Source organism: Carassius auratus, chromosome 40 (genome assembly GCF_003368295.1).
Source record: "Carassius auratus strain Wakin chromosome 40, ASM336829v1, whole genome shotgun sequence".
Classification (NCBI taxonomy): domain Eukaryota; kingdom Metazoa; phylum Chordata; class Actinopteri; order Cypriniformes; family Cyprinidae; genus Carassius; species Carassius auratus.
The window spans coordinates 8,246,075-8,269,279 of NC_039282.1; the positions used below are offsets into that span (position 1 = coordinate 8,246,075).

The 23,205-nt window shown below is 36.3% G+C and overlaps 1 protein-coding gene across 2 annotated transcripts in view; it reads left to right on the forward strand.

Moving 5' to 3' along the window:
- Nucleotides 1–23,205, forward strand: part of LOC113058464 (seizure protein 6-like) — a 156,763-nt gene that overhangs the window by 118,267 nt on the left and 15,291 nt on the right. For both annotated transcript variants that reach the window (XM_026226401.1, XM_026226402.1), the window contains exons 5-9: nucleotides 12,034–12,219; nucleotides 14,961–15,129; nucleotides 15,673–15,839; nucleotides 19,054–19,248; nucleotides 20,977–21,115. In XM_026226401.1, coding sequence (XP_026082186.1) covers nucleotides 12,034–12,219; nucleotides 14,961–15,129; nucleotides 15,673–15,839; nucleotides 19,054–19,248; nucleotides 20,977–21,115 — 856 coding nt within the window. The remainder of the gene's footprint in view (nucleotides 1–12,033; nucleotides 12,220–14,960; nucleotides 15,130–15,672; nucleotides 15,840–19,053; nucleotides 19,249–20,976; nucleotides 21,116–23,205) is intronic.

Consider the following 23,205-nt stretch of genomic DNA (forward strand, 5'->3'; position numbering starts at 1 on the left):
ACTGGTTTGTAAATAATGCTATACTTCATTGAGAAATGATAAATTGATCATGAATAAAGTATGGAATTACACATTATAGATATGCTTTTAAATCATGAATAAAGCATTTATATCTGTATTTATAAACTGATTATCACTGTCTATTAATGCTTTATAAATTATGAATTATCTGTTTACTAATGCTTAATTAATGATTAATAGTGTGCACTGCAGTTATTATAAAGTGTTACCAAATTTGTTAAAATTTGTTATAATATTTAAATTGTGATAATATTACACAATATTACTGTATCTGTTTAATGTTTTGGGATAATTAATTAAAATTAAGTGTTAGTGTTAATTTTTGCTCATCTTTTTTGCATTAAAAATGTTTTAGTTAAAATAATTGAAATATTATCGATATATAGCTACAAGTTTTGTATTACCTTTCCAGTTATAGAGGGAATTAAATCGTAAAATCGAGATGAACTCTGTTGGTCTCTATTTAGCCCTAAATTGTACAGCAGGGATGTTATTATAAACCTTTGGTAACACTTTGGTAGAGAATCCCATTTCATTAAATCTTTTTAATTAAAAATTAATAAAGGGCATTGTCTTAATCACAAAGTTGCAGGAGCTCTCTTAAAAAAAAAAAAAAAACATTGTCCCTAACTAAATTAATATGTTTCCAGGTTGTTATTGGCAATTAATTATCAGATAATTATTAAGAGGTAATTGCAGTGCAAGTTTCCCCTGCTTTCAATAATACAGAGCAGATAGCTGCTCTTTAATTTGCATTTAATGGACGTGATATGGCGTAAAATGTAACAGCAGCCAATGGAATTAAATTGCGGTTGTTTTTAGAGTCTGGGTGGAGCATGTGGGTTCATTTAATTGATTGATAGCACCGACCACCTGCTCATCTGCACATTAACTATTAAACAGCCTTCATTAAGAGAACTGTAGTTATTATGAGAAATGATATTACCTATGCTGTGAAAAAATGAAGATCTTAGAGATGTGAAAGAAGGAGGTTATTTGCATATACATAGCGTCTACTCATCAGAGCTTGATTCACAGCCTATAAGGAACACATCTAATCCCGTCCTTTAGTTATCCATCAATGCATCTATTAAATAATTCAATGCAAATATAAATATAACACTTTATATCTGAATGACACTAGTGCAAAAAATACAGGCTCTCCTCAGAAGACTAGTTTCAACAAGCACTCGAGCATTCAGTATGTGAGAAGGGCAGATTCATGGCAGTAAGAGCACCTCAATCAAATCACAGGCTATTATACTCCCCTACCACCACTATTTGAAGTTATTTAATATTTTGCAGGGTCACGGGATCTTGAACTCTCGAAGTTGTGCTTGGGTTCGGCCAGTTAATGAATGTTTCCTGCTGAGGTGTTTGGCCGTGCTGTGACACACCATTGTTTTGTCATTTATTGACCGTTCTCTATGCCCTCACATCATTAGTAGGGCTGTATGAAAAACATGCCAGCATGAACATGAAGATCACTCTGCTACCAACTGTCTATTTGCTTTTATGAAATTATATGTCCTCGCACTGAGTTACGGGGGTGTGCTGGAGCAAGACATTTAGATGACATGAATTATACTTCATCGCTTCCATAAAAGAGAGAGTCTGACAGTAAGATGTACGTTTAACGAAGCAAAGGATTTTTACTGTCTCCGTGTTTTGTCACTTGAGGTGTCAATGCAAATAAAATAGGTGTAGGTTGCTTTTATTTCCATGGGAAAAAGGCAGATTTTTCATTGCTGATGAAAACTCTACTTTTTTACTTCTATGCAACTAGTTTTTTTTGTTTGCCACCACCTATGATCTCCCTGTACCTCTTAAACTTAACAGAAAGTCGTAGTGGAAAATAGCAAGTGCATGGTGGTGTGGCTCTTTGTCCATGTAGATTTTATTGTTTTTATTCCACTGACAACTATTGCTCACCATCCCTAAAAACATTATATTTTGGGTTATATTTTTTAATTTCACAGTACAGTATCCTTTGTCAACTGGAAAAAGCCTATAGTACGTGGCAGCCATTAACAAGGTTACAGCAGAGGCCTGTAAGAGTGTATAAGGATGTCTGCAAAATATTTTACTAAATGTTTTTATTAGGGCTGTCAGACTAGTGATCCTATAATACTTTAATAGAAAATATACAGTCAACTTAAATTACAATATCATGTGGAGAATATTTACTTTATATTATTTTGACTTTAATTCAGTCTATCTAAAAAGTGTTTACAGAGTTACATTGAGTATGAGTGTGTGCATGTGTATGCATATATATATATATATATATATATATGTGTGTGTGTGTATGTGTGTGCGTGTGTGTGTGCTCTTGTTTTTGCTCTTTCTTTTTATTGATTGCATGATTAATTAATTCACACAATAGCATTCGATTTTTTTTTTTTTATCTTTTAAATGTTCATTTATTAAAATAGCCTAACGCTTATATTATTTCAGAAAGTTTTCTATTTTTGTGTAAATTCAAACAAAAACCAGTCAGTGTTCAGGTGGCTATAATTAAACAGAAAATTAAGAGACCACACAGCATTCGACCACTGGATTTACAAAAATCCTTTTAATTTAAGAAGCATTTTCTCTGCATTTCAACATTACATCAACTACTGATGAACACATACATTTTCATTTGAATTATTAGGTTATTTAACCACATACTACTGTGTCTTTGGAAGGCTTTTGTCTTTCAAACACATTAAAATGCACAAATTCACATTATTTCTTATTTATATGTAACAGGGCTTTCCCAAACTTTTTTTTGTCATCTTTCATCTAATATTTACCTGAAATATCCCTGAGATTTTAAGGCAACAAGTGTTATAATAACAAAAAAATAAATAATAATAACAACAAATTAACACATGTTAATGGTTTTCTGACATTGGTTAATGGTCACATTACACAAACTAATAAAATATATTTTAATTTCTTTAGTAAGTCTTTTTATTTATTTATTTATGTATTTATTTATTTATTAAATGAATTTATTTTAATATATAATTTTTATGATTTAATTAATTATTTGCTTTTATTAAACTAATGAACCCCCAGCAGTCCCTTCAAAAACCCCAGTTTGGGAAACCTTGACATAATGTAATGTTAAATGCACTTAATTTTATCAATAACAACAAATTTATTTTATTTTATTTTATTTTTCTTTGCATTATATCAGTATGGTACAGGATTTGTCTATATAAATCAATGTGATAAATTAATTGGATCAAAAGTTATCTTAAAGTTATCAAAAAGTAGTCTGATTATAATACCTAAAATGTGTAATGTAATGGATTACGTTACTACAGTAAATAAAATTTTTGTCATATAATTTGGATTCAGTAATGGACTAAAATGTATTAGTAATCTACCCACCTCTGTATATATACAATCTGTATACATTGTGTTTTTGGAGTGAAACAGGCCCAAGATGTCAGTAGATTCCTATGTTGTTCCCAGTATGTCTCTTGGGGATCTACTCATGATGTCCGTTTGCTCCCTCCACATGGTCCAGGTTAATAAGATAAGCCGGTCTTAAATTGAGGTAGATTTCCCTCGCGTCTGTGTCCTCTCGGACTGAGCCACTCACATGCAATCAGCCTCAATAAGACATGAAGAACTTGGAGTCAGTGAATTGCTGCCCATACTTCATAAATAAGCGAAAGAGGATATATTTTTTATTAGCTCATGTAATATGCAACAGATTTAATACCACAGTCATTTTTGTAAGTGTCCTATCCTGTTGTACTACTCATACTGGGGAAACTGCATGACACAAGAGTGGCATCATTTCGATGTTTTCCCAGATGACAATATGCACACACACGCACACACAAAGAAGCATTTCATGCTCAGAATTAAAGATAAAGTTCTTCTTATCAGTGACTTTTTTCCGGTTGTGTAGTCTGTGATCCTTTACAAGCACTGGCAGAGTGGGAGCCCAGACACTTATGAATGTGAACAGCTCCACTAGTTCTTGACATGCTGTCAGGGCAGACTGACACACAGCTGGTCACTGTGGTCTTATCAAACAGCAGACGGGGTCCAGTGTGAAGATAACAAATATTCACCCAGCAGGCACCACCTTGCCGAGACCCCTCTCCCAGCTTTATCTAAAAGTGTCTGTAAAAGCTATGAAATCCATTATATAGCATTTACACGCTTAAAAGTAAAAGCTGCAATTAAAACCAAAAAGGATTTTATAGCTTGACGTCATAGGAGAACGTGATGAATTTCTGCTTTGATGGAATGAAATGCATGCATTGGGATGCACAACACATCTGTACCATTATCTGTATTGGCCAGTAGTAAAGATTTATTTGTGCATTTTCATTTCCTCTCTTTATATTTACATCGATTACTTTTGTCATTATCTAACGTTCACTTAAGTTAAATTAAAACAGGGTTATAGTGAAATAAAACTAAAGTGAAACCCATTCATTTTGTTTCTTGAAATAAAGTAAACATTAACCAAAATAAATTAAAAGTTCATTTCAGCTAGTAACATTTCTCATTCTAATATATCATAAAAAAAATAATAATAAAAAAAAAACTATAACATATATATAGTTTTTTATGTCTATATATGTGTATGTGACTTTCTTCTTTCAGAATAATCAAGTCGGAGTTATATAAAAAATTGTCCTTGCTCTTCCAAGCCTTTCGATGGGGGTAAGTGGGTGTTTGTTGTCAACTGTTCAGAAGACGTGAAATAAAGTGCGCACATCTGTAATAAAATGTCACTCACACAGCTCCCTGTAAAGGCCCCCTGTAGCGAATCTATGCATTTTTGTAAGCCAAATATCCAGATTTCAAATGTAATAAACACTTTTTTGTCTCAATTCTGGTGACTGTGGGGAGCTGGAAGACATGCAGACAGATGTTGTAGTTCGTCTGCATGGTTAGTGACGAACGCAGAGAGAGAACAAAAGAAAAAGCTGGTCACGAATTAGAAGCACAAAACGAGGATCTGTAAAGAAAAACATCAGAGGATTTAGAAGCATAAAACGAGGATCTGTAATGAAAAACGTCTGAGGATTTCATAATAAGCCAAGAGGAGACTGGTTTTCCTTTGATAAAGTAAAGAAACTTTGTTTCCTTTGCTCCTAGATATTAATAAATAAATATCAATTTCCTAAATATTAATTTCCTAAAGGCACGACGCATGCATCTTCCACGCATGTATTTAACACTTTTAATTATTATATTAATTACATTTAAAAATATCTAAAAATCTCTAAATATTTTTGACTGATTTCAATACAAATATAAATCTGTACAAATTAAAAGTACTTCATCTCATTTGATTATTATTATTATTTCTTTTGAAAATGTACTGTATATTTTTGCAAACTAAGAGTTAATGAAGAACTTTCTTTCTCTTGCTTGAAGAGATGTAAACAATGTATCCTGTATAGTGCTTATAGAGTGATGAGTCTGTCTGTTGCAGTACAGTAGTTTACAGTAGTTTTATTGTATTTTCATTTACAATACATTACTATTTTTGTTAATTTATTTACCGTATAAGCACTATTTTTTACCTGTATAAAACAATCCAATTGCGATACAGCACTTTTTACCACCCAATCCCGTAAAAATCACAAAAACTCATGAGCATTTGTCCTGATAATATTCTTTTTAATGGTTGAACATTTGCTTTTTAAATCACAATTTACAAATCCTGACCTCTAGCATGCAATAGATGAAAGGGTATCACCACAATCAGCCTGATGCTTTTTTTTTTTGCACCCTCTTTCAGGAATTCCATCTGATCTGTGACTTTGAATGGCATTTGGTGCCCCCAGGGCTGATTCTCGTTTTTGCAGTTTTGCAGTTAGAAAAAAACTTTAATTAGTTTACTCCAGCTATAACTTACCAGTTGATGTTATCACTGTTATGACGGCAATCATAATACAAGGCTCTAATTGGAATTAATTTTAAAGTACACCTCTGACGTGGCAGAAGACATGATCCAGACACACAACACTGGAAAAGAAAAAATAAATACTTAAATATACTTAAAATACTTAAATACTTAATAATTTAGCTCAAAATGCATTTTGGCTTACCTAATTCTGCAGTTTAATAATATGGACAGCTGGCCTTATGATGATTCTGCCCCTCATAGTCAGAATCTGTGTTTTTGCTGGGAGAAATCTCCTGTAAGAGAGTCACAACTGCCTTTTAGTGTTTATGGTGAGATAAACTACCATACAATAACAGAACTTACCAATTAAAAAAATAAATATATATATATATATATATATATATATATATATATATATATATATATATATATATATATATATAATGTTAGCAAAACTTTGGCCTGCCCTCAGAATGTACAAGAGGTTTCGTGAGCACATTGCATATGCTCAAGGCTTTTATGTTTACAGATGAAGATGCATTGAGCCAGAGGCGGTGAGCATGTTTGTTTAGAAAACTGAGATGCACCAAGTCAAGTTCCTGTCAAATATTCAGAGCCTTCAGAGAATTCCAGTGGTCTGTGTGGATGGAAATCTGTTTGAGATGTTTATACGTGGAAAGCATTCAGAGCAAACAAATCTTATCAGTGTGTGCCTGTTAGTGGATGACAGTGTGGTCTTTTTTCACCTATCACTACTTTAACGATACAGTAGTCTATAATATAATTCAGTTGTTCTGAGTGGGTCACGGAGTGTACAGAAACAATATCAACAACAAAAAAATAAAATTCTAAATGTTTTTCTGATGTGAGATTTTTCAGTATCTGTGGTCAGAATAGATGTTGTCAGGCTTAATGTCGGTGTTATTATTCTGTGGTTATTTTTGTAACTTGTTACGAAATAAAAAGTCTGTCACCTCAGAAAAACAAATCCTGTCCTGTCAGATGTTAGACTGTGCTCATAGAACACACTCTTCAATGGCACGTGCAATTGTAGCGGCACATGCTGTCTTCACTAAAGCGCAGAAGAAACTTTGTGCATGCAACGTGAAATAAAAATAAAATAAATAATTGTGTGTTAGCTGGGAAGGACTTGCATGAAGGTTTGATATTAATTCTATTCAGGAGCAGTTTCCATGTTTCATTAACAGTTCATATTAGTATTGTGTATGTCTGTGATTATATATATATATATATGAAAAATTATCTTAAAATGCCAGTATCAAATTTTATCTATCAGGTATTTGAGGAACTTTTTTTTTGTTGTTCATTTCTGAATCAGCATTGTGTTGCATTGCATTATAAGCATTGCATTGCATTTTGCCCATCACAATAAAAACTACAGAGCTATAATATTAAAAGCCATATATACAACGACTGCACCAAACTACATATCTTTGCTAATTTTTGTGTCTCTGAATAAAATTGAGGTGTTTTTATTTCCCTCCTTGAATATGAGCTCTGTAGTCTAACTATTATTTCATAATTACCCCCCCCAAAAAAAGATATACATTTGGTATATTTTTCTCCATAAAATTAAAGTCAATAGGATCAAATGTTGTTTTGGTCCCCGTTGGCTTTCAATGTATTGACAAAAACAGCTGAATCATGATGACAGAATTTATATTTTTGGGTGAACTATTCCTTTAAGTAAAATCACCCAACTAAACCATGGGGTTCGTCATGGTGACTGGACATACATCGCCCCATCCTCACCTCGTCCACCTCTGGGCCTTCCTCCAGGGCACGTAATGAAGCACATTAGCACTGCATCTGTTGCTGTCTAAGCAGTTGCCAGCTAATCTCCACCTTGCCAGTTCCCACACAGTCATCTCCAGGCTGCATTACGACACTCAGTCTCTATGGCCTATGAAGCCACCAGGCAACTTGCGAGCATGTGATTTAGTGTCAATCGGATGGCTCCACATAAAGCCAGCCTCCAGTGCCCCTTCCATATTAGTCTAATTGAAATGGAAGCAGAGGGGTAATAATGCTATAACAACCCGGCGGTGCTGGCGCAAGGGCCCCGCTGTGCTGAAACAGCGCTAATAAACCATAAATAAAATAGATGGTTGAGGGAGTGAAACCCCCTCCCCCTCCCTCCATGTGTCGGCTCATTGAGTTGGTGAAAGGAGTGCTTCCTTTCTCAGCATCGAGATTATACAGTCATGAGGGGCATAGACCCTCTTGACATGCCACGCCGCTGCAGGCACTGAGCTCTTACGCATATGCACCAGAGTAACAGGGTGGAAGTCAATGCAGCACTCATGAGCAATGCATAATTACTGTTAGATGCTCTGGTTGAAGACTACAGATAGAGTGAGAGAGGAGGCAATACTGTCTCATCAAATACTCAAATACACACCAAGCACTGGGCTGGATTTATGCTATTTTAAAATACACAGGGCTTATTTGGTTGTGATTCATTTAGACATAGTTCACTTATGATGTTAATTTTGCATGCATTTCAAATACATTTTCTGTCAGCTGATGATGTAAATTATACAGGAACCTTATAACTTGGAAAAAAATGTACTGCACTGGTTGCACCACAATTTACCAAAATTAAATGCAGACTAAACTGTTTGTGCAGTAAGGTTTTGATTGGCTAAAAATAAATTATTTTAAAGAGTCATTTTTTTAATCAGTCTACACTAATTGTGTTCTGTGTTACACTGGTCAGACTACACTGCTTCATTTAATAGTTAATTTAATTAAATATATATTTTTCTCTATATTTATATATTATATATAAATGCATTGGTCTATATGAATTAGTATATAATTATAAATAGTATTATTAATTTATTATTGTATTTGACCTTTCCAAACACTGGAAATGCGACTGATTTGTTGGTGACTGTGGTGTGTGTAAGTTTATGCCTTGCTTTTGTTACTTGGACTAATACTTGCTGCTTGGAAGGATTTATTTGTACTGCTCTCTCGTTTTTTATATAACCACATGTCAGTTAAATTATGTATGAATTTCCCAAAATTTCTTGGCAACCATAAACAAACTACAGTTGCACAGTATTTACACCTAAAGCAAGTGGAGCATCAACATGGATCAAAACTAAATTCCATTCTAATCAACAAAGCTTTGTGGACTGTGGGTGCTCATCTGTGCCAGTTTGCAGAGTGAACTATAGTTTTCTGCTTAGTGTCAGATTTTTTTTTTTATGTATGTACCACAGAATCTCAACATGGGGCACACAAAATGCTCTTCGGGGGTGTGGATGTCAGTTCTGTATAACCCTCGCTTACTGGCTCCTATATTGTTTCTGAGGTGCACCACCCCATTACGCAGCTCAGTGAGGAAAAAGAATTGCAGTGATTTATCAAACTGTGCCTTTCTTAGACACAGGAATCCAACCTGAGCTAGGAGAGGGGAATAAAACTTAAACAAAAACATTAATTCTGTTTGACAGGGCCCTCTACCTTCTAAGCACCACCACAGGATCAGAGACCAGAGCGAGAGTGATTTTCTCATGAAACACGGCAGTGATTCACTTTGCTGTTGGTTCAGGATCAGATACGGATAAGCTATGAAAGCAATACTACAGGGCATTGTATAGCACCGTTTAATTAATACCTGACACCTGAAAAATTGCTGTAATATTTTAGAGCAGACTCGTTGGCAGCAGCTTCTGTAGCCTCTAATGTGAGATAACATTTCTTTTGGGAAAGTATGGCATCTCCATCATGTGTAATACAACTTGACATGTCTACCTGTTATTTACAAGTGTAATAGAAGTCCTCAAGTTAGCCGTTAGAGACTAGCCTTTTGAGAGCTCTTTGCTTGCTTTTCTTGCAGAAATGTCAAATTATCTCTTATGCAAGCATTTACTTTGCCGTATTGCATTGGAAAATCTGTGTTCTGTTGACTAACCTCCCACAATCCAGTTTAACAAGGCATTATGTACACTGAAATAGGACTGTGTCCAGGTAATTAAATTAAATCATAATTTAGTTCTGCACAAATTTTTATGTAAATTAGGCTTATTATATATAGTGCTTTATTTAACTGGTAAAGTATGCCAGGTCTCTGTATTCTGCTGCATGAAAAGCGTTCATCACAGATATTCTTTGGCTGTTTACATAGTTATTTAACTGAAATGCATATTTCATTTTATTTTGTTTTGCTTCATATCTGTTTTATATCTGAAAATTCAGACTTCCCCTCTAAGAATAGCAAGATATAACCTCAGATTGCAAGGTTATGTCTCGCAGTTTTGAGTTTATACCTTGAAATTCTGTCTAAATTTGAAAGTCTAAATTTTGAGATATAACCTCAAATTCTGAGTTTATATCTCACAGTTCTGAACTTTTTCTCAAAAAATAAAAATGTCACAATAACCTTATATATTTATGTATTATTCCATGGTGGAAACATGCTTAAATAATATTAAAATTTAAATTTAAAAAAATACAAAATACAATCATTGTATTTTAAAAAATATATATTTTTTACTAAAACTAATAAAACTAAAAAATTATTCAAATAATTTGTTACGAGTTATTTGCAGATTCAGTGCATTCAAATAAAATAGCTATTGGGTAGTGCAGATTTCTCCCCTTAGTGCTGGAAATAATTCACGCTCGGCCTGTTGTAGTTAGCTAAAGAATTTGATAGCAGATATGACAAGGATCCGAGCCAGGTCAAAGGTTATAATGTATCTCCCCTGTGCAAATTTACTGGCCTCGGGCTCAGTCTTGTCATTGGTGACAAAATCAACACCCACACACTGCTCTGAATTTCAACAGCTAACAATACGGCTGCCACAGACACATCGAGACAGGGAGAAACGAGACCTGAAATTTCTGTCATAAATTGCAAAAACATTCTCCAAGTAGGATGGGTAGGAGGTGCCGAATGAAATTGGGGTTGGGTAAGCAGTTCTTAACTCGATGGGCACTTGTGGTCTAACCTGGATTTCCCACCTTGCGGGGCCACCTAAAAAGACGGTCACTTATCAATGACGGTCACATGCTTATCAAACACACCTTCGTATGCAGGCACCATTCTGTACATGACTCGAAAATGAATTCACTCTGGCCTTGAATTTTGACCTATTTCATTTCCAAGAAAAATATCTGTCTTTAGTATTCATTGCATCGGGGCTTGTTGATTTTCATAGGAAGAAGGTAGAATAAAACATTCCTGCAGTGTTGTAGCTTGCAAAATGTATTAAATAGCAACGCTTCGGTCCAAGACCTTCTTCAGGCGTTTTGAAAGGGTGAATGAAAGAGGACTCGCAAGCCAACAGAGATAAATGGTGAAAAGGCTTTTGTGGACATTGCTTGAGAAAGTATTGACAGTCAGGTTTAGTGCCGACAGCCTGACAAGACAATGGTCAATAAAGCCTCACTTTACAGCCCTATCCAAAAGACCAAAGCTTATGTAAGAGGACATTTCAGGTTTTATTTGGGCCAGTCTTGTAATTAAGATTATTTCTATACATTTAATGTAAACTTATTATTGGAGCATTATTTACTTAAATGACACACAGAAACAAAATGAAACGTGGGGACCAGACTCTGCAAAACTCTGTGTAAAAGTCAAAATGGAAACAGTGTCCAGTTAAAAATGATGTTAAAAAAGAAGCTTTTGCTCTATTGTGACCATTAGGCCAAATGTGAGCCTAATCTATCATCTTAGGCAGCAAATGAGTGTCTCCATGCATCCCAGCTGGCCCATTCTGGCTGTGAAAACTGACAGTGTTCAGGGTTTGGGTTTATTTGTCATCTTTGAGATGTCCCTTTCAAACAGAAAAGGTCGGCTGCGGTCTGGAGGACGTGGAGAGAGGACATGCATTGGGGACAGACCCTTGGAGAGTGAGACCATATTAAACTGAGAGAAAGAAAGACAGATGGACTTTGTTAAGATAATAGGTCTTCTTGAAATAAGTGGGAGTCGCTGTAATGCAATATTTATACTCCCCACGGACCTTAGCCTCAGTCTAATGATAGTTTTAGAGCAGCTTCAGACGTTCATTTAAATAATTGTGGTGGGGTGGGGTGTGGTGTGCTGGAGTTTTAATCATTTGCCTAATCAGTTGTTCGTTTTCTCTCCATTACAGCATTTGTATTGAGTTGCAACTTCCCAGATAGACCAGCATATGGGGACGTGTCCGTCACCAGCCTGCATGCAGAAGGAGAGGCCTATTTCTACTGTTTCAATGGATACCAACTCCAGGGTCCCTCCACCCTCACGTGCCGCAATGCCACCACACCCTACTGGAGCGGCAAAGTGCCGCGCTGTCTTGGTGAGTCCCCAGTATTTTCTATTTTCTTCATGCATTCATTTAAAAACGTGTTAGCATAAGGCACATTTTATTTTATTTTATTTTATTTCAATTTAGACAACTTTGCAGCTTAAATTGTACTTGTATTCTGAAAGATTTTATGTAAAGAACTGTATAAGAATAAGTGCTTAAACAAAAAAATAGTTTAACATTTCTGCTTTTACACTCGCTGAATAATGATGGAATCATTTACCTCCATTAAGTGCATTATTCTTTATTGTTGTTGTTTTTTTGTTGTTGTTTTTTTTTTTACTTAAAGAAATTAAATAATTTTTTGTGCTAATTGACATTATTCCCCAAATGTGGTCCATTGAGCTTCGCTTTTATTGATCCCGGATGATTCCTTTAGCCTGTTAGTAATGGATCTGGGCTGCTAATAATAAAGGTTCAAGTTGCTTGCTGGTGGTGATGAAGTTGAAGTAGAGACTCACATGTCACATGTGCCCTTTAACCAGCTAGACTCTTAATTCACAGGCTACTCCAAAGGGATTGTCCCTGTATTGAGCTTACTATAACAAAACCATCAGCTAAATGACAGTTAATTACCAAATCTGCAGTATTTGATCTCTGCCCCCGAGAAATTCAATTATGAAGCAGTAGCACTATAGTATTCAGTACTGCTATCTTTACAAGTACAGGAAGAGAATAGCTTCTGCTTTTAATGAAACTTATTTCATTTGCATATAGACGCTAGGTGCAGAAAATGTTTGGTTTGGCCTGCCAGTCATAAACACAGCATCCTCACACTCGCTGATTTGCATCATTGTGAAGCCTCCCTGGACTCATTCACTAGCAATTATCCTTTGTTTTATTTTCTCCCTCTCACCATAAATATACACCCACAAGTCACCGTGTCATTTAGACGCAGTCCCTATACTTTGGGCTCAAAAACAAACCTCAGTATAAATATTTAGTATACACAGGTGTGATTTAACTTGACAGGGGAGAAACTCCCGGTGTGGTTGCTCCCTCCTCCTTTTAAGTTAATTGGCGCTTAATCATTGATTTCGGCTGGTATGGTGGCAACAGAAGTGTTTGTGCTACAAGGCAGTGAATATTAACAACCATACCCCCTCAAGGCAGCCCGATCTGACAATGTGATTGACAGGCCTGCATCTTCTGCATAAATAAGGACTTTTTACAGCTCGATCTCTTTAGAGAGCCGAATCCCAGAGCTGGGGAACACTTCCCTCTTGCATGGCAAATAGAACAACATCTCAGAATGCAAACAAGACTGGGCTCCCTAAAGGAGGGCTGTTTTGTTGAAGGATCTCATTTAGTGCTTCGGAGGCAGTGAGGAAGTTGTGATGTGGTTTTGTAAGCCTGCGGCTGCCAGACACGGCCTGCAGGACTTGGGGTTTCTCGGTCTCACCATTGATTCGGAGTGAGATAGCATAAACGTGCCGTTTTCGAAGTGTGCCCCTGCCATGCTGATGCAGAGCTGGGCCAGACTGTCAGAGTCTGATTACTGATCAACATGGGCAGGCTGCCAGGGAGCAGGGCTTTGGGTCCACTTTAATTACGTTCTGTTCGCCTGACTAACCTTCAGCTGTCAAGCTCAGAAGGTATCCTCCTCCAAGCACTTTCTTTTTTCATTGCCTTTAAGAAAAACTGTTTATTATTGCTGTCCTTCTCTGTTTAAATCATTGTGGTCTAAAGGTTCTTGAGTCAATGATGTGGCACTCATTTGTTAATGTATTAACTTGTCTATTCATTTATTCAGAAATAGACTGACGAGGCAATTTATACAGACTCAAATGCCTCTCTATTATGAGGAGCATGTTTTTTTATGTCTTTGTGGGGCTTGGATTTCAGCGTGACAGTTGTGATGATATCACAATGAAGACACCTGAAACTCTTTCAAATAAATTTTTATTTATTTAGTTTTTGTTTGTTTATTTGTTGTTAAAACTGGTTTTCCTGTTTATTATTTTACTCTTCTTTTTTAAGTCTTGTGGTATGAGTATGTCCAACATGCGAAACAAAAAAAAAATCTATAAAACAGTCAATGATATCATAGAGAGGACCCCCGCAGACAATCTTGACTGTGTGACAAGGTCATTAAGTTTCTTAACATAGATAATTTGACCTTTTATGACAAGGCAAGGTTAGTTTAAGTTAATAATTCATAATATTTGTATTATTTTAAACTACTAACTGTCTTCTATTGTAAAAAATATATCGCATACTGTCAAAGAAGATCTTTGTGATTGATAAAAACATATGTTCTATGCATTAATAATTTGTATAGTATGAATAACAACCCAACATACTACATCCACCTTGTTATTTGTCATGTGACTTATGGCATCAGCAGAGTATCTTTACTGTCATTCAGAACTGCTTTTCATGCGATAGAAAATGTTTTAAAAATGTCATCAAGAAGTAGGAGATCTGGATACAGTTTTGAAATATTATGAATTCTGTCATGCTACTCATTTCATAGACTATTTCCCCCCTTCTATATAGTATATATATGCATATTTATACACAGGGACTTTCTGTAACTCTCTTGTGCCCTCACTAATTATGTTATCTTACTAGTATTGCTACATTATTGTGTTTTGCACAGGTGTCTAGTCATTATGGTCATACACTATATGAAAGAGTTTGGTTATCCACAGCTGAGGGCTTACTCGACCTCTAGCTCTCTTTTATTCTTCTCAATGTCATCTGTCTCGTTCCATTTGTACCTTGAACAGTGGCCTGCGGTGGAATGGTGAAGAACACGACTCTTGGCCGCATTGTGTCCCCTGGTTTCCCGGGCAACTATAGCAACAACCTGACCTGCCACTGGGTGCTGGAGGCCCCTGAGAGTCAACGGCTGCACGTGCACTTTGAGAAGGTGGCCCTTGCGGAAGACGATGACAGGTCCGTCCCAGTCAGCTCACACAGTACTCGGCTATTATACACTAATTAGTCATCTGATGTTCAAAGAGACAGTTGGAGAAGCTCAGAGGGTCTCTTCACAGTGCCGTCACACTCCAAATGTGGTGCTGCTCTTCGGGGCATTATCTGCTATGGCGAGAGCGAGGCATGATAGGAACAGCTGTGCGTGAGTTAAAGTGGATGAAAGTTTCTGTGATCAGACACTTGCTCTTCTTTAAAATAATTTAGAATAATCAAATCCCCTCGTGCAGGCGCGGAGAGAGTGATTAGAGCCCGCTAGGAGGAGGATTAAGTTATTTTTATTAGCGGCGTCCGCTTTTTCTGCAGGCTTTGCTAACAAATTGGCTTTTAATGAGGTCACTTGCTGCTCAGCTATTCAAAATCATATCAGGCGATTATTATGCAAACTGCCAAAAGACAGTCCTAGAAAGCGGAGGAATGTTATCTGATGTGTCAAACAGACACTGTTGAGAGATTCATTGGTTTGAACCAAACTAAACCCTTCTGCTCGGTTTATGTCTGCAGGTTTCTGATTAAAAACGGCAACCACATTGATTCGCCGATTTTGTACGACTCGTACGAGGTGGAATACCTTCCGAACGAGGGAATCGTTAGTTCCACCAGACATCTCTTTGTGGAGTTTACGACGGATGGATTCGGCACCAACACAGGAGTAGCCATCAGATATGAAGGTATGGACCAACAAGACTTAAGGCCCGTTCACATCAAGCACGATAACTTTAAAGATAACGATAAAGATATAGTTCTAAAAATCATTCTCAATATTAAAGAATAGCAGAGTCCGCACCACAACTATAACGATAAAGGCAAAGAGAAACGATATCGTTGGAATCACTTTCAGACCGATTTTTTTTTCTGATGAATGATAAAAACATTGACAACCAATCAGAATCAATCCTGCTGTAAAGAGCTCGAGAATTTAAAGCAGCAGACGCGCGTCCACTTAGAATACACAGACGATATCGTTCGCTGGTGTGGACGCTAATATCGTTATCTTTATAGTTATCTTTATAGTTATCCTTCTTGGTGTAAACGGGCCTTTACTGTAGCAAATAAATCAGTAGAATCAGCACTTACTGATAAATGAACTGTTAAATGAAATGAACCATGAATGTTGTAATCTGGTTGACGTATTTGCTTACATCTGCGTTATTCGAACAAAATGGTTCTCAGCCATAAGTGCCATTTTGCCATGATGACAAATCAAAAAATAAAGCAATGGATGTCAGAAGAGCTTTTTTAGCCAATGTTTGATGTGATGTGACATGTGAGACAAAAACACACACGTTTGTAGGATTTAAAGCATTTGTAAACACGCAGCATGTCCGCCAGGTATTTTTGGACACTGATTGAGGAAATAGCGGGATTCCAGCTTATCAGGATGTCGTAATAAATGAGGACTTGATAGCAGCCAGCATCTTTTCTAATCCATCCTCCGCTGGTTAGTCTCTGAGGCCGTACACACACGGTGACGGTTACCAAGTTCAAACGTTGTTTGAAGAACACATGTCCTCTACTGAGCCTGAGGGCCGTGGTGGAGACAAAGAGCGTTCCTTCCGGCACATTCCCCTTGTTGCTTCGATTCACACCAAAGATCTCTTCTTCCATGTGCCTTGCTAAACGCTCCTTAGATTCATGGCTCAAATGAGATTTATTCAGATTAAATCAAATGGAAATTGAATGAAGCAGGCAAATGCACCCCGACAAGGTCATAAAAAATTAGTTTTAACTGGAAACACAGAGCTGTTTTTTTTTTTTTTACAGAAATCACATTCCTATTCCCTCTGACAGGTCAATCAAACGTGCAGTTACAGGGATGTCACGCACACCTCAGGACCTCACAGTCATTATCCAGCACGATCAATCTAATCTCATTTACCATGTCACAATCCGATTATGCTATCTACAACATACTAATGTGCCTTCACGGCAACCTGTACCAATCCGGCTTGTCTTCTTACACTCCAGACGCATCTCTGAATTTAATACCAGGCAGAGTGCTCAGGTTTTAATGGTCTTCCTGATTGAAGTGCTGTTCTCCTTTTTCTACCATCATGAACAAAATGGATCTGTTTTTATCAATTTCAGTAGACAAGCAAAACCTCTGATCTGGAACTCTGTAGGTGTAGAGAGGCCACACGCAGAATATTCAGTCCTCTGAAGGCCTTTTAAACTATAATCATGTAAATCTATGTAGTAATTGCAGCTGAATATATTATTTTCATTTGTATTTGCTGAAATAGATTATTTTCAGAGTATTGCCTTAACTCCTAGAGATTAATTTCTCTTTCAGTGTTTTTTTTATTTTTATTTTTGTGACCATGTTCTCTATGGTTGTTCTCTCAGTTTGGCCCATCTTTCGGAAAACATTCCAGTGTGAAATTTGGTACTATTTTCAGGATGTCTTTGATGAATGGAAAGTTATTTGTAATATAAATCTGTTGTAACATTATAAATGTCTTTACAGTCACTTTTAGTCAATTTAATGTATCCTTTTTATTAAAAGTAATATATATATATATATATATATATATATATATATATATATATATATATATATATATATTTATATATTTATATATATATATATATATATATATATATATATATAATACATGAATTGTGTATACCTTTATATTTCATTCCTCTAGAGACTGCTTTGTTTCATTTAAGAATAAATTTTGTCCCAGATATTGTTTCCTAAAATGAAAAAAAAATTTAACACTGTAAAAATATATAATTGCAGTGTTTTCTTTGTTTTAGAATTGTCCCTATTGCAGTTTATTTTTGAAGGAATTGAATAAGAAATATTTGACTTCATATTTAAATATATAACTTATTGAACAAATATCTGAGATATTGTTGAGATCTCTTTGAAAACTCTATTGAAACAACTGAGACATTGAATTTATGGTTTTTCATTCCTATTGGGACTTATGGCAATGACATAAAATGCACATAAATAATATACCCTCTGGACCTTATTGCTTTTATTTCCATATAAATCTGACTTCTGAGTTGATACCATCTTATGCAATGGTTTTTTCTGTGCTTATAAGAGAGCAAGAATCAACTGATGATTAAAATGGCTTATTTCTGCTTCTTATAGAGAATGGAGCCAGATGAAGCCAAAGATGAATAATGCAAATGTGTGTCTGGGGAAGGGGATTGGAGGGGAGGTGGGTGAAAACAGTTTGCTGTAATTGGCAGAATCGCCTGTGTTTATTAAACAGAGAGCGAGGCTGAATGTAAAGCTGAATGTGGGTAGTCTAATCTAGCTCACGCTTGAATGAGGCCGGACCCGGAGGGATATCAAAGCCAGTGTTTATCCACAGTCTGAACATCCTCATCTTAAGTCTTCTCCTCTCGCTCTAATCTCTATTCTACATTCTCAGACGAGCACAACTACCAATAACGGTTCAGCCAGGCGTGACTCTTTGTTGTTTCCTTGAGTGAGTTTGTTCATTCAGGTTTCACATTTATTCATGTTGTCAGGCCGTCTCTCTTCCTTTTACGCCTGTAAGTGGCCTTGCAAGTCTGGCTAAGGTTGATTAACTAACAATCTCCTTCCAAGGGCAACCCGAAACCTTGGGTTTGTGTCCAAGAAGATTATGATTGGTAGGAAAGAAAACGCTGCACATTGCTTTGCCACATTTAGCAGACAGATTATTTTAGACCGCCATCTAAAAATGCTTTTACATTTGGACTCCGCAGTGTGCTGTCCTCGGCCTTTCGGACGAAATTATTTTGTGAAGCTGTTAAAGGCTGAGCCGAGCGGACTGGTTGTCTGTGTGTTTTAAGCTCTTCTGAAATCAGATGCTTGGTGATGGTGTTTGGACTGTGATGTGCGTCTCGGGGCAGGTGATTTATGGTGTGTCCTCTCAGCTTTTGCAGCAGGGCACTGCTACGAGCCATTCGTCAAATACGGCAACTTCACCACCACTGACAGCACCTACGCTGTGGGCACGGTTGTGGAGTTCACCTGTGACCCCGGATACACCCTGGAGCAGGGCTCTGTTATCATCGAGTGCATGGATCCCAGCAACCCTCAATGGAATGAGACTGAGCCCGCCTGCAGAGGTGTGTGAAAATGTTTGCATATGCATTTACAGTATTCCAGGGCTTGGCCAAATTCAGAATTGAAGAATTGGCTGCCTTTCAGTTCATGAGAGTTCATGTGAATCTGTCCATAAATCTGATCACCTTTAAAACTTTAAACTTTTTTTTTTACCAAAACATTCAGATAAGGCTTTGTTAAGTCATGTTTGAGTTCAGTTCTTGAGTTCAGTTCATTTAAATTCTTCTTCCTTTCTGAATTGCAATTCTGCATCCTTTTTGCAGCCTCACTTCAAATATAATTCTGAATGATGCACAACCCTTATACATTCTTGAATTTAGTTGAATTCACTAAAATTGCAACCATATTTAAGCACAAAAAATAGCATTTTGATTACTAAGCACCTCCAGACCAGTTTATTTAGGCATTAAATCCACTAGCAAATATCACCACACTTTATTTTATTTAAGTCGTGATGAAATGGAAGTTTCACTGGAACATCGAGATAAGATTTTAAAAAATAATAATAATTGCTGGGTCAATTAAAATATAAATAAATAAAACTAGCACAGATGAATCACGCACAATAAAATCAACAATGTGCATTTAGAAAATAGACTTTCCTTTTATTGCAGTAATCACATTTTATTTATATGCAAATATGCTTTATATCAAATTCACCTTAATCATCAAAGGCAGTGCTATTAGCATCACAGATTTTTAAATAAAATATTTGAATAATAGTATTTAAATTAATATTTATGTAGTAATGTTTTTTATATTGTAATACAATTTTGTTTTTCTCTTGTTAAAGGCTGCAGCTGTTCAGCAAAAGTTGATAGAAAATCACGTCAAAGAGGATCATATCTAGCCATTTATACAAAAGCATTGATTTAGTTAATTTGCTTAATTAATCAGGTGCTAAAATAACACAACATGCAATGTGCATATGCAATTATATAGCACATTTGCTTCTTGAATTCTCTTCTCCTTGTTCACACGTGAGGGTATATGCATAGGCTATGCATTTGTGTGTTTCTGTGTATAATCTGCATTAGTTAGCTGCTGAAGGGCTCTAGAAGCAGCATGTGCAGGTACAGTACAAGCCCCTCACATCCTTTTAGTGCCTTTTCTATGTAATCCACTACATCCTGTGTCACCTGGATGGGTTTCAGACACTCTTAGCCACAGTCACGCGCCTAAAGCAGCACTAAAAGCATTAAGCCATGGAGGCTAGTAGCAGGTGCACAGAGCTGAAGAATGTGAGAGAATACCTCACTCATAAAGCCCCAATTCCAACCCCACCTACACACACAGTGCCATCTTATCTGACCCGTTGCTCAAGTACATTTCTCTAGCCTCACAATAGAGTTTGGATTGAAAGGATTTAATACTTCTGGCTCTAGCAAAGGGTCAAGACAACAGCTTTTCCATCTGAAAATGTGCTTACAACCAGCTAAGCCAGTGTAGTGGTTTAAAAAAAAAGAGAACATTTAAAAACAGGAAGCCTCAAGTTGTTTATGAATATGGTTGGAATTTTCCACTTAGACCCCAGTCGGATTAATCCAAAGCTTGAGGGGGTCACCTATGCATCAAATTGGGATACAAAATGCCAGAACTTTAGAAAATGTTGTGCTTTTGTATAACCATCGGTGTTATTATTGTTAGGTTGTTTCATCTTAGTATTAAAATTTTAAAATAATTACTTTTCTTTCTGACCTCTTCTTGCTCTCTCTGTGGTTGCATTGCAGCGGTTTGCAGTGGAGAGATCACAGATTCAGCTGGGGTGGTGTTGTCTCCAAACTGGCCTGAAGCCTATGATAAGGGTCAGGACTGCATCTGGGGAATCCATGTTGAAGAAGACAAGAGGATCATGCTAGACATCCAAGTGTATGTCAAAGTTTATGACAAATGTACACATGATCACACAGAAACCCTACACAGTCCTCAGTTTTAAGAGAGAGATCTGAATCTATCTGCCAGGACATGTTTCAGAGTGAAGCACAACACTGTGTTAATTTACACACAAGCAGGTCATCCGTGTTTTCAGAGTCTCAGTGAATCCTGCTTCACACAAACTCACTTTTGTGTCGCTTTTATAATGTTGATTTCAAAATACATGCGCCAACCATCTTCCTATACTTAAATTAAATTAATTAAATTAAAAGCACTTATAAACTGGCTGTTGTCACAAAAAAGAGAAGCTTCCTGTGGTTTCTGCCATAATTAAAATTTGATGGAATGTTCCAAAATTAAGAAATCAGGACTTCCATAAATATTATTGTTATTCTGTAAAGAAAAATAAATAAATAAATAAATAAAATCTTAAATACTTTTTTAATAGTGAAATATTAAGATTGTAATAATTATTTAGTAATAATATATTTAGTAATAATAAAAAAATAATGATAATAATAATACCAATAATAATTAGAATAAACACTGCAACACCAACAGCTTTTTTTTTTTTATCACATTTGAATTTGCAATTGGAATTTTATCAGAAAACATTCTCTACTGGTAAATAGATGTCAAAATTAATTAAATTTGGTGTGATTTAAAATGCCTTTTCAGCAAATAATAACAGTGATAATTAATAATAAAAATTCATTTAAATATTTTTTTAATCAACTGACAGCTAGTTATACAACATGTATGTGGGCAAGATATCATCACTAGAGAATGCAACTGATACATCTGCTGCATTCTTTACTCACACTGAGATAAGTGAGGATCAAATGGCTTCATCAAGAGTTTTCAGCACGCTCCCTACATACCCATCAGTCTCTTCTACAGACTCAAACTCATATCACCACAGGGCCACCTTTCTACTCGGTTTGTCCTTGATGTGGCTGAGATTCCACTGCAGTTACAAATTCTGGTGCTTTGCGTCATCTGCTCCCCACTGACTGATTCGGCTCCATTCTGCTCTCACTGTCCAAATGAAACACCCGTCATATTGCTCTGGGCATTTCGTGAGATTTCTGTTGTACTGCGACAGCCTAGATCTCAAAGATCTCGACTGGCGTTTCTGCAGATCTCCCCGAGCATACATCTTTAAAACACTGACACAACAGCACAGCTTTATTTCAAATTTACTCTAAACTCTTTGAGAATTAACCCAAAAATTATGAATATGAATTTCTCTGTGTTGCATCAATAATTACTGAGATCAGTGTGGCACGGCGCTTCTTTAGTGGCTCCTGCTGGCAGCCAAGTTCTCAAACACAAGATAGCTGACTGTTGCTTCATGCTGAATTTAATTGAGGGGTCATGGGAGAGGTTGAGTGTAGCTGTAAATTGTGGTTAACATCGAATCAGGTTTACTCGGTTCACACTCCCTGCCAAGCAGCCAAAAAGCGCTGGCGGGGAAATTCAAAGATAGCAAGCGAAAGAGAGTTATTTTCTGTGCAGATCCTCATGGGGGGAAGACTAAACTACTTGGAGATACAAGCTAGATCGACACACCGTCCTCTCAGAGTCCAAGTCAGAGAGTTCTGTTCCAAAATCTAGTGAGCTGCCTATAAAGATGGCATTTTAAGACATCATCGATGCAAAAGCTGTGCCAAAGGGCAGCTTAATTATTTTCCATCTTAAGACACCTAATTTTAACCAAGAATATTTTCAGGTGGCATCATATGTACATTTCACAGAAAACTCACTCAAAATGCTTTGCAGCAAGCTCACTAATTAACCCAAGATGGCTTATGCTCACAAAGGCTGCATTAATCTGACCTGTATTATTGCAAAATATCATTACAGTTTAAAACAACTGTTTTCCATTTTAAAATGTCATTTATTCCTGTAAAAATGAGTTTTCAGTAGCCAATACTCCAATCTTCAGTGTAACATGATCCTTCGAAAATCATTCAAATTTGCATAATATTATTGGTGCTCAATAGAAATGTCTTATTATTATCAAGGTTAAAGATGCTTGTGCTGCTTAATGTTTTTTTTTTTTTTCAGGATTCTTTGATGAA